The sequence below is a fragment of the Zalophus californianus genome, chromosome 5, assembly GCF_009762305.2.
Source record: "Zalophus californianus isolate mZalCal1 chromosome 5, mZalCal1.pri.v2, whole genome shotgun sequence".
In the NCBI taxonomy this organism is placed as follows: Eukaryota; Metazoa; Chordata; class Mammalia; order Carnivora; family Otariidae; genus Zalophus; species Zalophus californianus.
The window spans coordinates 58,204,202-58,220,789 of record NC_045599.1 but is presented as its reverse complement, the minus strand read 5'-3'; the positions used below and the strand labels follow the sequence as shown (position 1 = coordinate 58,220,789).

The window sequence follows — 16,588 nt, the reverse complement described above, 5'->3', positions numbered from 1 at the left end:
AACTGATAAAGTGTAGCTAGTTTTCAATTATCCATCCTAATAGCGTGGATAATTGTAATTTGCAAGTGATCTCCCAACCCTTTATTCGTTATTTTATGGGTGATACTAATATGTAGCAAAGTTATATTGGTTTGCTTCATGTTTTCTCTTTAGAGGAGGTAATAACAAATACTGAAATGGCAAAAAAAGAAAAAGGCAGCAATAGAGAATATATAAGAAAATTGAAAGGCCCGAATATCCACCAACTGGGTAATTGACCTCTGAGCAATAAAAAATTGGCTGTGATTTCATGCATTACATTGAGCATTGTTTAGATTTAACTTTTGTTCACTACTGATTGAATTAAAGTTTGAGGTGAAATGCTCTATATCTCATTTCTAAACTCTCAACTGTTCAATCGTCTCTCATTGTAAACTCATGAGATTCAGACATGATAAAACAATAATGAGAAGTTAAAAATCAGGGTTAGAAAAAAGTATGTATTTTAAACCTGCAGTCTTCTAGAAAGGAGAAAAGCAATTATAAGAGTTTCAAGAATCAATAGAAATTGATGTTTTATACCAAAGAAAACTTAAGACCTTGAGTCCTGCCTCCCCACCATCACTATACAAATAAAAAGAAATCAATAGGCCTAGAAACATAAGCTATTAAAGATTGACGTTCAGCAACTGTTTTTGATACTTAGGCATTGTTTCGTATTCTGATTCAGAAAAATGTATGTTATTAAATAAGAAATTGTGTTTTTAATTTAAAAATGTTTTCTTTTTAATCTCCAGATTTTTTATATACTTCATTTTGAAATAATAAATGTTAGGCATGGATTTAAAAAATAATTCTGCATGTGATTTCTTATTAGCTACCTAGGAAGTTCTAAAGGTCCTTCCATTAAAAAAGATATATAGTTCTATATTAAAAAATTGTTAACAGACTTTGGTGAGGATGTATTTAACTAATTTCCCATCTCCTGAGTAATCTCTTAGCTCCTATAGTAGGAAATATAATTGAAGGATTTAGAAATGAATACTGAAATGAGTATGGGAATTGTCAGAGCCAGTGAAGACAACAGTTACTTGTGGGACTCCGAAACTGAGCATGAGATATTAGAACTTGAAGCTCAGTTTAGAGTTTTAAGGAAATGGCTGAAGTAGTGAGATTTTATGGATCTCATATAGTGGTAAAATTTGTTAGAATTTCCTGATACTCTCAGTAACAAAGTAACTTTTGTGTCTTAGTGTATCAGTTCCCCAGTGATAGACCTGTATGGCTAACAATGTTTCCTGTAATGAAGACAAGGCATACCCAGATTTTGTGAAACCCACTAACAGTCTTGCAAGGAAGAACACATTTTTAAAATGTCACAGCTCCCAGTGGATTATCATTATTAATGTTTTTTTTTAAATTATTATTATTAATGGTTGTTAACTATAGGGCCAGTTATGCACAGTTCATAGCTGGCTTTCTATAATACCACTTCTTTCCTTTTCAAAAAACAAACCTTGAATTTAGGTGAATGAAAGTGATATGGGAACAACTTTGGATCAATTTTGATTCATTAAAGAATCATTTACAAACTTATATACTACATTATTAATAAATTACTTGACATGCTTATGGTGTGATTTTATACCACGTGTTGGGACATTGCTTGAGAACAGTGCTTTCTTGATACTGTAATGCATTCGCTATGATGAGTAATCGTGTACAACAAATTATTTTTCTTGGCATTCTTTGTATCATGGATATCTTCTACTCTACAAAATGTATATGATTGTTCCTTTATGTATAGTGAATGGGAAGTAAAGAGGAGGGAGAAGCTATAACTGAGTTCATCACAGCTCTTTTCTCATGGCAGGAAATAAAATTCCCTTTACCTTTTTGCATTTCAAACATTTTCACTAAAAAACAAACAAAACAAAAACCCTCAAAAAACCTCAAAGCTTCTAAACTAAGAACACAGTATTTACATGAAAAGACTAAGAGCCAGGTGGAGCAAAGGAGAGATCTTGGCTTTAAATAGTAAAGTTAAAATATCTTTACAGAGAAAATAATAGAAATAATGAACTTATCTAGAGACATGATTCCTTTGTTCCACTCTTGGAATATCACTTCCTATCAGTGAAGCTCTTCCTCAGTTTGGTTTCATATCACCTGTCAGGGTTTAATCATATTTTTAAAGCCAGGAAGGACTTTAAAGATTATTTATAGGTCTCCCTCTTTCTTACAGTTTTAGCAGTTGATTCATTGTAATGCTGTGAATGGCTTTATTTATCTTTGGACCTCAGTACCTGGCATAAAACCTAGAAGGTAGTCCATAATTATTTGTTGAATTAGCTTAACTTAATCAGCCTTAATGTTAGTCAAAATACCATTAATAAATTCTGATAGTTCTTAGAAATTTTAGCATATAAATGTCACCAGAAATTTCTTTTCTTTTTTTTTTTAACCTTTTTCTGTACCCAGATTTGCGTCTGCTGGTGATGACGGAATTGTAGTTGTGTGGAATGCCCAGGTGTGTATTAATTCTATGTGAATTGTGTAATAAAGACATGACTGTATAGTTGAGTTTGCATTCATAAACATTATTTGGGTATATACCTGCATATAAGTATACTGAAACTAATTAATACTTGGAAAAGGCTACTTAGGATGAATCCATTTAAAATGGGGGGCCAATATTTCATAATAGAGAAAGTTTTAATCTTACTGAACAAAATTTAAGTTATCAGCAACTATGTGCTGACTCTGAAAATGAATCAAGTGTTGATTTATTTTTGTGGGAGTTAGAATATTTATTTCAAACTTGTACGATAGCATAATGTAATAGTCTTCTCATGTTTGACTTTAATAGGAATGTAATAAAAGGCTAATTTTTTTTCAAAAATATTTAAGGCTTCACCAAATTTTTTTTTAAAGATTTTTTTTAAAGATTTTATTTATTTATTTGAGAGAGAGAGAATGAGAGATAGAAAGCACGAGAGGGAAGAGGGTCAGAGGGAGAAGCAGACTCCCTGCTGAGCAGGAAGCCCAATGTGGGACGATCCCAGGACTCCAGGATCATGACCTGAGCCAAAGGCAGTCGCTTAACCAACTGAGCCACCCAGGCGCCCTCACCAAATTTTTAAGGCTGATCTTTTGATATTCAAATTATTCTCCTTTGAAACATTTATCTTCTCACTGTTACTTGGATTGTTATCTGGGCTGACTCTTTCAGATCCTCGTTTCTCAGTGGCTTTGACAGTGATTAAAGCAGTTATTTAACATTATGTTCACCATGTTCATGAAATCCTGCAACCTTGGAAGGATTTGCAACTTATGTTACATTTACATTGGATTTTTTGTGTTTACTACTTGGGAAAGTCAGTGAGAGACTGATAGCTGAAGACACTGGATAGATAGGAATGAATAGCTGTTGATGTTAGAGATGGAGTGGAGACTGACTTTATGAATGGTTGAACTACTACTCTTGGATGTGTACAGTATATGTATTGTGTTGTTATGCTAACTTTTATTTCCTTCAACAATATTTTAACTTTGGAGATTAGATAACAAATACTTGGATAATGAGAGCTCCATATATTTTTTCCTACAGATTAGTTACTGATTTTTTTATGCTTAATTTATACAGTTCTTAAAACCATACAGTGTGGTTTTAAGAATATCCCTGTAGGAGTAAATCGGAGGGGGAGATGAACCATGAGAGACGATGGACTCTGAAAAACAAATTGAGGGTTCTGGAGGGGAGGGGGGTGGGGGGATGGGTTAGCCTGGTGATGGGTATTAAAGAGGGCACATTCTGCATGGAGCACTGGGTGTTATGAACAATGCCTCATGGAACACTACATCAAAAACTAATGACGTAATGTATGGTGATTAATGTAACAATAAAAAAATTTAAAGAAAAAAGAATAGCCCTTTAAATTTTCATGTAAAACTATGCTAAAAATTGGTATTTTCTATTAGAAAATAATTATTTATGGCTACTCTTTCAGTACCTGTTTAGATTCTATTTGATTGCTTAAAGTTAAGTTATAACATCTAAGTAATTAAAAATGGAATTATGTTATTTTCTACACGATGATTCTTCTAAATGTCATTTAAGATTATTTAAGTTATAAATATGATATGAGCCTATTAAAATTTTTATTGGTATTTCAGACAGGAGAAAAACTTCTGGAACTTAATGGACACTCTCAAAAGATAACAGCTCTTATTACATTTCCTTCCTTGGAAGCTTGTGAAGAAAAAAACCAACTGATCTTGACAACCTCTGCTGATAGAACAGTTATTATATCCTTAAATCTGGAAGAAAGTGAAATAGCTATAGTGACCCAAGGGACCAGTACATACATTATTAGATTTTAGCCTTTGGGGGCTTGTCTGTACATTCATTTTAGCAAAAATGATTTTGCTCTAACCTTCATAATACACCTCTTAAAAGTATTAGGCATCTGAAAAGTATTAGACTGGAAATAGGTTAAAGGCTTATTATTGATGGAAACCCCATGACTAAAGCTGTTCTTTCCAGAGTTACTATTATATCAAGTTATAGAAAATGGAGAATTTGGGCTTAAAAGTACTTACTTATCTTAGTTTGTAAGATATTTGAAGAAACAAAGATGAGTTAGACTGGAGAATAATTTACATTTTTGTCTGTACAGTATTGTACAGCAAAAGAAATGTAACGGCCCCAACCCATAAGAACCTTCTGAACATCTGAGCTTGGCAGAAAAGTGAATTACCATATGCTTAGTGTTTATTTAGTTTTTAAAAATAATGGTAAAGTTCTCTAGAGAGCACTTACGTGTGCTAGGCATTGTTCTATTTAACATATATTACATATGTTTTTACATATGTTCCGTATTACATATATTAACATGTTTAATTCATATAAGTATTTTTATTCTCATTTCCAGAAAAGAAAAGAGGCACAGAGAGGTTAAGTAACTTGCCCTAGGTCATACAGCCACTAGAGGGCAGATGGCAAGCAGTCTGACTGGAGGGTCAGAACTCTGAACCACTGTATATTATTGCCTTCATAAAATACTTCCCTTAAACAAATTCAGCCTTTAATATTTATATGAGGAATTAGATTTGTGAAGCCCTCAGCCAAATACTTAAAGGAAACTGTAATCTTACTTTAAAAAAAAAAAAGGTATCCGAGATTAGCTTTAAATAGTCTGTGCTTATCTGAGAATTCTGTTTAAATAGTTTGAAGTATTAGGAAAGTAAGTTTTGGAGTATGCCCAAAGGGGTAGGTGTTTCCTGGGCTTCTACAGAACCAAGACATACCTTATTATACACTTTATTATTTTTTTAAAGATTTTATTTATTTACTTATTTGAGGGAGAGAGAGAGAGAGAGAGCATGTGAGCACATGTAAGCCTTAGCATGGGCGGGGTGTGCAGAGGGAGAGGGAGAAGCAGACTTCCCTGCTGAGCAGGGAGCCCAACCTGGGGCTCAGTCTCAGGACCCTGGGATCATGACCTGAGCTGAAGGCAGATGCTTAACTGACTGAGCCACCCAGGCGCCCCATAACATACTTTAAATGAGTTCATTAGCTCAGGTGATTTCTAGACAGATTGCCAATAGGTGAAAAAATTTCAAGGTAAGATTTACACGTGGTAAACTGTATTTTGTGGTGATGACAGTGTTGCATAAGCAGTATTACATATATTTAAGTCAGTAATTTTATTACTACTGTTCCGTTGAGACAAATATTATTTATTTTAGGGCCTAAGCTTTTTGTTTGTTTTCAGTATCAGTATAATCTCCAAAAATAGAATTTAAAATACTTTGTTTTTATTAGACTATTCCTAAGGTACTATAATAATGCTTAGAGGCAAATATTAAATTGCTGTTATAGTATGGAGATGAGTAGTTGAGACAGTATCAGTATGAACTTTACTTTTAAATGATGGTATTGAATCATTTTCTTCATTGAATTTTCTTGTTAAAAATAATTCCAGGCTGCTTGAGCCTCCACTATTAACAAACTTTATTAAATGTTGAAGATAAATTTTTAATTTTAGTCAGGTGATAGTCTTAAGTCTATCCATATACATGGGTGTGTATGTATATATATATTTGTATGCATGTATATAAATGGGTGCTCAGACATGCTGTAAAATGTATATGTTATCTTAGGAAATGGGGTGAAAAATTTGAAAATCTTTACCCTTCTTAAGTCAAACTAACCTTGGACACTTAATGGAGGTCCTCTAATTATTTTAAATATGTTTACAAGTAATACACTGTAACTGGCTTCTTTGAATTAGTATAACAGTAGTAAATTCTGCCATGCATGTTGAAGGAGCTTTCAAGTAAGAATTAATGGAGTTGATAGTTTTTTAGTATAAATACTTTATGTTCAATGTTTATTAGGTCATGGTGGACTATTTTGGAGAATAAGTTTGAAATTTAAACATTTGTAATATTTAATGCCCATAAATATTCAGTATTCAGACCATTCATTCTGTTGACGTATAGTTTAATAGTAAAATTTGTCTCGAGCTTATTTTAGATTGTAAGCTTGCTATGCTAAGTTGGTAACTTACTATATGATTTAATTTTAGTAATAGTATAAATGCTAAATATTTTAGCTTTATTTCAAGATTTTTCTACCTGAATGTGTAACATTTATAATTATTAGAGAACTTGCCTCCTAATTGAGATTTTAACATTCTGTTTAGAAATTATTTCTTAACAGAAGTTTAGTTATGGGATTGTGATACTGGCAGACAAGTTCGGAAAGTATCCTGCTTCCAGTCTACTGTGAAGGTAAAATCTTAAGCTGTTATTTTACGATAATGTTTTTGTCTCAGAAAAAATGTTTAATAAGTTAGATGAAATTACTTTTGTTGGTTTTAAGTATGATTTCTTCCACACATACCTACAGCCATTTGATTGTAAGACTGGATTTTTGAGTGCTTATATATTAAATGTTAGAATGTTTGAATTTGAATTTAGGTCAAGGGGTGAATATATAACAAAAGGAAAAGGATAGTACCTCGTATGTTTCTTGTAGCTAATTCTAGGGAGAGATGTTACCTGCGGAATGGCTATACCAGTAGCTAGTCTGGGTTTTTTTTTGTACTTTGAATTAAAAACATGGATTTATTTGTCCCTCAATCTATGCTTTTTATAAGGTCATAAAGATGAGACAAATCAATTACTTCATTTCAAAGAAATGTTATATGGCTAATTGGCTACTACTATTAGTTTCATTAATTTTACAAACAAATATTAGTTGGGGCTTATTACATGATAGGAAGTCTGCCCCATGTTGGAGAGGACTTGGTGACTTTGATTCCTACAGAAGAAATCACCTCGGATGTTCTTAGAAAGTGCCACGGTTTTTCAATAATGTCAGCAAGTTTGAGGATAGAGTCTTGTAAAATGTGATGTTTCCTTATTTGTTTTAATTTGTCTTTATATTGGAACTAACACTTTTTTTAATGTAAAAAGAATTGCTGTGTGCCAGTAATCAAGGTATTTGATTTTTTTCCTAAAAAGCAGCATCTATGGTAGACATCTTGTGCTACCATTGCTATTCTTATTATCAATTTAGTAGAGTTTCCAGGGAAGAAAGTGCCCAGAAATGCTTGTATCCAATTTAACAGTGGACTCTCCTTGAGGAAGTTATTAAAGTATTGATTTGATGAGAATTTCTATGGTTTATTTGATCTGAAAAGATGCTTTTTTAAAATTCCCTAAAAAATATTCTTGCTGTTTGACAGAGGTCATAAGGTTTCAAATGAAAATACATGAGTGAGGGAATAGAGAATAGGAACAGGAGAAAAAGTTTGGTGTATTTTGGACAAATTCCTTTGGTGAACTGTCTATAGGAGCTGATCATTAAGAGGTATCTTATTCCAGTATGGTGAAAGTACTTTTTAAAGAGGTTTTACTATAATGTTAGTTAGATGTTTGTATTTACTCCTGCTGTGATCATGTTTCACATAAGACATTGTTAAAAATAGCATTTCACTCATTTTATTTCAGTAATTCATTCTTCTTGAAGAGATAATTTATCAAATTCAGATCCCTAATATAAGAAATACTGTTATTCATTTTTTGAGCTAGTAAAGTCTTTATAAGGGTTCGTATTAGCAAGGAAATGGTGAAGTTATGCTTCATAATGCTTATAAAAATAAGCATTTTTATTGCTGTTGAGGTATAAATTGAAGATATTCCTAGAAGAGTTTGACATTATTAATGAAAATTTTATTTTTAGTTTTTAAAGATTTTTTTTATTTGAGAGAGTGAGAGAGAGAGAGAGAGAGAGCACAAGAGGGGATAGGGTCAGAGGGAGAAGCAGACTCCCCCCCCCCCACCCCCCACCGAGCAGGGAGCCTGATGCAGGACTCGATCCTGGAACTCTGGGATCATGACCTGAGCTGAAGGCAGTTGCTTAACCAGCTGAGCCACCCAGGCACCCATTAATGAAAATTTTAAAATGATTACATGAATTGACCCAGAGATTCTACTTATAGAAAACTCTTTAAAGGAAATAATTTTAAAAAAAGGCAGAGATTTATGAATGGAAATGTCTGTTGAAGATATATTTTATAAATGAATGATTGGCAGTATCCTAAATGTCTTACAGGAAAATACTTAAATTGCAGTAGATAGATATGCTAAAAATGGTATTTCAGAGAATTCATAAGGAGTTTGGAAAATTCTAATAAGATGTTAAGTGAGAAAATAAGTATATTATCCTTAACAAAATACTAGCAAGCCAAATCAACAGCATATAAAGAGGATTATACATCATGACCAAATAAGACTTATTTCAGTTTAACATCTGAAAATCAATAACTGTAATATACCATAGTAAGAATAAAGGACAAAAGCATGATCATCTGAGTAGATGAAGAAAAAGCATTTTACAGACTTCAGCACCCTCTCATGGTAAAAATAGTCAACAAACTAAGAAGAGATGAGAACTTCCTCAGCATAACAAAGGACATTTGTGAAAACCCCAGAGCTAACGTCATATCAATGGTGAAAGACTAACTGGATACTTTTTCCCCTGAGATCAGAAAGAAGACAAGGATGGCACTGTTCAGTGTTATGGGCAATAAAAAAGAAATAAAAGGTGTCCATATTGAAAAGGAAGAAATAAAACTGTATTTACAAGTGACGTGATCTATATACTAAATCTTAAATTCATAGCCAAAACTATTAAAACTAATAAATGAATTTAGCAAGGTTTCAGTACACTATATCAGTATACAAAATTAATTGTATTGCTATACACTAGTAATGAACATCCAAAAATGAAACTAAGAAAAAAAATTAAGAAAAACTAAGGAAGTGAAATGAATTTACAGTAGCATCCAAAAGAATAAATTTACATAGAAATAAATTTAAAGAAGAAACAAGAGAGTTGCACATGAATAACTACAAAACATTTTTTAAAAGAAACTGAGGAAATGGAAAGTCATTCCATATTCATGGATCAGATTTAATATTAAGATTGCAGCACTAAAAAAAAAAAAGAAAAAGATTGCAGCACTACCCAAAATGATCTGCATATTGGACACTGTCTCCACCAAAATCCCAGCAGACATTTTTGCCCCCCAGAAATTGACAAACTGATCCTAAAATTGATATAGAAGTGCACGGGACCCCAGAATAGCTAAAACAGTTTTGAAAATAAAAAGCAAAATTAAAAGATTCAAAGTTCCCAATTTCAAAATTTATTACAAAGCTATAGTAATCAAGACAGTGGTACTGGATAAGGAGGATACACAGATCAGTGAAATATAATTGAGAGTCCAGAAATAAAACCTCACATATTTGATCACTTGAGTTTTGGCAAGGTTGCCAAGACTTTTCCAAAAGAGCAAAAATAGTCTCTTCAACAAATAATGCTGGGTCAACTGGATATCCACATACAAAAAAATGAAATTGGATCACTGCCTCATGTCATATATAAAAATTAATTCAAAATGGATCAAAGATCGTAATAAAAGCTGAAACTGTAAAAACTCTTAGAAGAAATATGGGAGAAAATACTTGTGATCTTGAGTTAGGGATCTTGGATGACACCAAAAATACAGTAACAAAAAAAAAAGTGATAAATTGGATTTCATCAAAATGAAAAGCGTTTAGGAGTCCCTGGGTGGCTCGGATGGTTAAGCGTCTGCCTTCAGCTCAGGTCATGATCCCAGGGTCCTGGGATTAAGCCCCACATCGGGCTCCTGGCTCATCGGGGAGCCTGCTTCTCCCTCTCTGTCTGCCTCTCCCCTTGCTCATGCTCTCTCTTTCTGTCAGTATCTCTGTGTCTCAAATGAATAAATAATATGTTTAAAAAAAAAAGAAAAGTGTTTATACTTCAAAGAACACTATCAAGAATATGAAAAGATAACCCATAGAATGGGAGAAAATATTTGCAAATCATATATCTGATAAGGAACTTGTATCCTGAATATATAAAGCACTCTTAAAACTCAACAATAAATTAAAAATAGATACTGTGGAAAAACAAACTGAGGGTTCTGGGGGGATGGGGGGATGGGTTAGCCTGGTGATGGGTATTAAAGAGGGCACATTCTGCGTGGAGCACTGGGTGTTATGCACAAACAATGACTCATGGAACACTATATCAAAAACTAATGTATGGTGATTAACATAACAATAAAAATTATTTAAAAAAATAGATACTGTGAAAGATATTTCTCCAAAGAATATATACAGATGGCCAATAATCATGTGAAAAGAAGGTCAATATCATTAGGTATTAGAGAAATGCAAGTCAAAACCATAATGCAGTACTATTTCATATACACTAGATGGCTAATATCTGAGACAGGTAATAAGTGAAAAGGAGACAATGGAACCTTCATATGTTGCCACTGAAATTGTAAAATGGTCTAGCTACCTTGAAAGTTGTTTGTTCATCAGAATGTTAAAGAGTTATCATTTGGCCTAACAATCTCACTAGTAGGTATTCCTATTTCATTGTCAAGAGAAATGAAAATGTATGTCCACAGAAAAACTTGTACATGAATGTTCATGGCAGCACTATACATAATACAAAAAGAAAGTAAATGTCCACCAACTGAGAATGGACAAATGTACTGAATCCATATAGGGGAATATTATTTGGCAAAAAAAGGAACAAAGTACTGAAATATTAAACATTCAAAAATTAGGGTGGGAACTTTTTTTTTTTATTATGTTATGTTAGTCACCATACATTACATCATTCATTTTTGATGTAGTGTTCTATGATTCATTGTTTGCGTATAACACCCAGTGCTCCACACAGAACGTGCCCTCTTTAATACCCATCACCAGGCCAACACATCCCCCCACCCCCTCCCCTCTAAACCCTCAGTTTGTTTCTCAGAGTCCATAGTCTCTCATGGTTCGTCTCCCCCTCCAATTTCTCCCCTTCATTTTTCCTTTCCTGCTGTCTTTTTTTTTTTTTTTTAACATATAATGTATTATTTGTTTCAGAGGTACAGGTCTGTGATTCAGCAGTCTTACACAATTCACAGCGCTCACCATAGTGAACTCTTGAAATATAAACTGCATTATTTTCAAACCTTTTTATTCCAGCAGCTTTAAAAGCAACCCCACCCTCTGCTTAGACAAGACCACCTTTTCTTTTTTATTCTTCTTTGTCACTCTTACCTTTGTGCTCAACTCAGAGTCATGGATGGGCAGAGTACAATTAAAGGTGTGGACTTTAAAGTACTATTCAAGGTAAAGGACTTCTGTAGACTTGAAACACTCATTTTCCTAAGTTAAGGATGAGGAGCTATTAATTTGACAATTACATAAAAACTAAGGTCATATTTCCATTTTTATTTTTAAAGGAAGTTTGTTTAAGCCTTGGGTATTATCTATTACTGAGTATCAAATTACCTCAAAACTTAGTTGCTTAAAACAGTAAATATTACCTCAGTATTTGTGGTCAGGAATAAAGAGCAGCTGAACTAAGTAGTTCTGGCTCAGTGTGTATTATGAAGTTGCTGTCATCCTAAGGCTTGACTGGGGATGGAGGTTCCTAGGGGGCTCACGTGCTTGGTAAGGTAGTGCTGGCTTTTGTCCAGAGGTCTCACTGTTTTGCATGTGCATCTTTCTCCATATGGCTGCTTGTATGTGTTCGCCCTAGAGTGAGTGATCTCAAGAGGGAGCTAGGAGCAAGCCACCATGTCTTTTATGATGTAGTCTTATAAGTCACACACCATCCCTCCTGCCACATTCTATTTGTTAGAAGCTAGTCACTTAGGAGAGCCCTCATTCAAGAGTGGGAGACTTAAGCTTCATCCCTTAAGAGAATGGTAGCAAAGAACTTGTGCACATATTTGAAAAACACCAGTGAATGCTTGAAATTTTAAACTGATTTACATTTCACATGAATTTTGCAGTGTTTAATTGTTCTTCAGAGACTAAATGTTTGGCTCTCTGGTGGGAATGACCTATGTGTGTGGAACCAAAAATTAGATCTCCTGTGTAAGACCAGTCACCTTTCTGATACAGGTAAGAAAACAAATCAAAGTAATTATGAACCATGATTGATGGGCTTTAAAAGACATAATGAATCTTCAAAGAGACTTTCCATGAATACAGAGATAAATATAGGGGATTTTTCTTTTCAATTCTGAATATATCCTGTACTGTATTTCTCCAGTTCAGGTTCATGGTTGCGTAAAATATATTTCCATCTCAAATTGGAGGGAGATGATCCTGCCCTGCCTCTTGGCCTTCCCTTCCATTCTAACAGCATTTCGCAAAAGTGGTCAAGAAAAACCTTTTCATTTATGCCCTTGGGCTCTGTTCCTAAACTGAGTTTGATGAACACATTGACACGTGGAATTAAACCTTTCTGACTTTATAATAGCATTTCCTTCTTTATTTGTGGGGTTATTGGACTTTGAATAGATTCCAAAGGATGACTTCATTTTACAATTGGTTTTGCTATAAAGTTCATACATTGTGCAAACTTACTAATAAAATTCTGTTTTCTCAGAATTTGGTTGATAATTTTTGGTTTTAACAGAAGAAAATCAGTTTTGACTTCTGATACCAAGGATCTTAAAAAAATAAAACTAAAAACTATTCAGAGTAAAAATATTTAAGTATAAATGAGTAAATTTGAGTAATAACCTTGAAGTCATGTGATACACTGTTAACTGTGTTTGTTTCTGAAAGTAATCAGATAAACCCATGGACATTGTAGAAAGAACATTATTAAGCATATTGATGTCTTACAGGTAGCAGGAGCCCTGTGAATTTAATTTACAGTTCATAATTGGAACTAACGCATCTCCACATAGATACTATAAAATGTTAGAAAACTAACGTGATGTCTTAGCAAAACTAAATCCATACTGTTCTAGGATTACAGTTTTACTTTTCCATTGAATGTTTGATCACTAGTAATCTTGGTGGTATCTAGACTGTATTTTCAAATTTCCTATTATGAGTTATATCTCTTTATTTACATATATATTTTCCTTTGTGTTTCTTACATTAGCTTGTGGCTACCTGTGAATTTTATTCCATGAATTATCAGTATCTATGTTGTGAGATACTGAAATCAGGGCTAACGAAAATGTTTTGTATGTTAGTGTAAGGAACCACCTATTACTGTAGTCTCCCTTTCTTTTACAAGTTATCTTGGAGTACTGCTAGGTAATCACAGTATTGCCCTATTTATCAGTGTCTCGAGAGAGAGTGGAAACCTTTGAGAAAATCTTTTAGAAAGCTTTGAGAAGACCATAGGGTACCATTGGTGAGCTTTTTGTGATTTGGGTTTTCCAGATTACAGGATGCCATTGAATTAGCAGTGCTCTTAGACCTTTAGCTCAGGAAGCTTCTTTCATAAGGCTTGCTTGATTTTAGGCTAGCAGGCCTTCTGGGGGCAGTTATTCTATATTTGGAAATAAGCAAGGATAGTCCTAGTACAATGCAATGGAAAGAACCTTGGCCTAGAACACAGATATCTTTCCTTTTCCAAAAGCAGTATGTTCTGTGATTTGTACATTAAGTTGCTACTTCTAGATTGCTGAGTTTCCAGTATTTTCATTATTTGATAAACATTTTTTTTATTTGAGTATAGTTGACACAATGTTAACATTAGTTTCAGGTGTATAACATAGTGATTCAGCAATTATATGTTATACTGTGCTCACCACAAGTGTAGCTGCCATCTGCCACTGTACAGTGTTATTACAGTACCATTGGCTATATTCCTTGTGCTGTACCTTTTATTCCTGTGACAATGTTTTAATGAGCTGTTTTCTGCATCTAGAATTCTCGTCTTGCTACCTCTTCCCCTGCTCTCCTGTCTCCTCTACTTTTTAGCTTGTACAACTTCGCCCCCTTTCTCCTCTTCCACTATCTCCTCCTCCTCCTTGAACATGGAAAAACACAAAGCATACTGTCAAAACAACTCTACATGGAGAAAAGATTTAGGTTAGAAATACTCCCCATATCCTAAGAGTGCTAGTTTTTTGATGGGTGGGAAGTTAAAGCAAATGAGTAGAATATTTTCCAAATTTGTATGTATTAGAAATTACATATGTATTTGTGTGTGTCTGTATAGATATAAATTACATATGGAAAATTAACTTCAATAAAATTTTTTTTTTACCAGCTCATGGCGGCTCTGAATCTAATATATCAATTCTTGTTGACAAAGTAATAATTGTAATGTCTTTTACAAAAGTTAAGGTTACCCTAAAATCATTTCATGATTCAGCTATAAAAAGATACTCAGAACTCTCTTACTCTTCCAGTAATACAAGGAATTTTGTGAATGTACTAATTGATTATAAACATGCTATTTGAAAGCCATGTTCTTAGCTATTGATTGTTTTGACTAAACTCATTTACTGCCAGGGGGTCTGCTCAGGCTTTTAAATTTACATTGAGGAAAATGCCAACTTTGCATCTTGTTCGAGCTAGCTATCTTGTAAATGATCATGGTGATTATCCTAAGGGATTCCTGGTAAAAAAGATGACCACAATAGTAAAAATGTTCAAAGAGCATATTCTGCCCTTAGTAAATCAGTGTCTTCTTTAGGTCTCACATACTTTTCACAGAATCATTTTCCATGTTTAGGTAAGCACAGAAGTGTGGTGTAGCAAACTGTGTGAGCTTTACTGTTACCACCGCTTTTATGGGAAATGACTGACATAAATCTGAGAATGTTTTTATTTTTGATGTCATCCTTGAAGAAAATAATTTGACCTTTGTTTTATATATTTTTTAAGGGATCAGTGCTTTGATTGAAATACCTAAGAACTGTGTTGTGGCAGCAGTTGGCAAAGAACTGAGTGAGTAGGACTCTTTCTTTTCTAAAAAATTTAAAACTGGACTTGTATACACATTTTGGAGAGACAAGTTTTTAATTTAAGGGACATCCACCCCTGCCCCAGTGTTGGCCTCCTGCGATTTTTGAAGTGATGTGGAGACTGAGACATTTTCAAGACGTTAGGTCGGTTTTTGTTCTGTGCTCGATCTAACCCAGAGAAGTGGGAGCAGGGTAACCCTACATGTCTGATGCCAGAGAAGGCAATTTACATTCTAGTCCTCTCTGTTGCTGGTCCATAGTCATACACTTAGCAAACATTTTAACCACGTAAAGCAGCTATCAGCATTCTGGCAACTGAAAACTCGAGTCGAATGGTTGGAGGATGATCTTTGTGGAAATTCACTGAGGTAGCCACTATGGCGTTTCTTGCCTCAGGAAGCCAGAGTGGGGCCTGTTTTCTTGGGAGGAATTTATACCGTTTCCTTCAGAGTGTAGTAGGGGGCCTTCAGAGTAGAGGGAAGGGGTTAGCAAGGGGAATTTTGTAAATGTATTAATTGATTATAAACCTGCTGTTTGAAGGCCACTTCACTGTTGACTGTTGGCTCTTTCACTGCCGGGGAGCCCACAGTAAATAAGCCTTTTGTTCCCGCTGCCTTTTGAATGGAATTTGGGTGCCGAGAAGTGATAGTAATAGTAAGCATGCTGCTTAAAGGCTGCTTTTTTCTACAAGAATTTTTTTAATGTATCGCAGAGGGCATTTGATGTTACTTGTGCTACTTTTCCCACAGATCAGACCTGAGACTTGCAGATGCCAGTACGACGTGAGCTAATTGTTTACCATTTATTACATGCTGTTTGCAGCCTCCATTGCTTTGTAGCCAAGTTTCTCTTTCTTCAACTGACCTTTCCATATGTAATAATATCAGAGGAGTAATTTTCTGGACCCTGTGCTTATCCTTTCTTTCCATAGAATAGTTTCAAAAGATACAGTGCTGTGTTTAGTTTTCTCTTTTCCTTGCAGAAATTTAGTTTTCCCACATTTTTGATGGAACTGGAAACCTGCCTCGCTCTTCCCTGCCTTTCTCCTCCTGTAGCCAGCCAATCACTTTGAGTTTTGCTGATTTTACTACCTAACTCAGTGGTTCTCAGATTTTGCTGTGTATTAAAATAACCCAGAGTGCTTGCTAAAAACACAAATTACTAGGTCATACCCCTAGAGTTTCTAGTTCAGTAGGTCTGGAGTGGGGCTGAGCTTCTGCATTTCTGACCCCGCTGAGGGTGCCGGCTGGGGGCCATACTTTGAGGACTGTGGC

At 34.3% G+C, this 16,588-nt stretch overlaps 1 protein-coding gene across 6 annotated transcripts in view; it reads left to right on the top strand.

Moving 5' to 3' along the window:
• WDR41 (WD repeat domain 41) overlaps window positions 1-16,588 on the top strand; it is a 104,810-nt gene that overhangs the window by 11,121 nt on the left and 77,101 nt on the right. For all 6 annotated transcript variants that reach the window (XR_003521932.2, XR_003521930.2, XR_003521933.1 and 3 more), the window contains exons 3-7: window positions 2,461-2,509; window positions 4,156-4,287; window positions 6,715-6,777; window positions 12,384-12,495; window positions 15,235-15,297. Coding sequence is in view for 2 of the 6 variants with exons in the window: in XM_027604594.2 (XP_027460395.1) it covers window positions 2,461-2,509; window positions 4,156-4,287; window positions 6,715-6,777; window positions 12,384-12,495; window positions 15,235-15,297 (419 nt within the window). In the remaining 4 variants the exon portion in view is untranslated. The remainder of the gene's footprint in view (window positions 1-2,460; window positions 2,510-4,155; window positions 4,288-6,714; window positions 6,778-12,383; window positions 12,496-15,234; window positions 15,298-16,588) is intronic.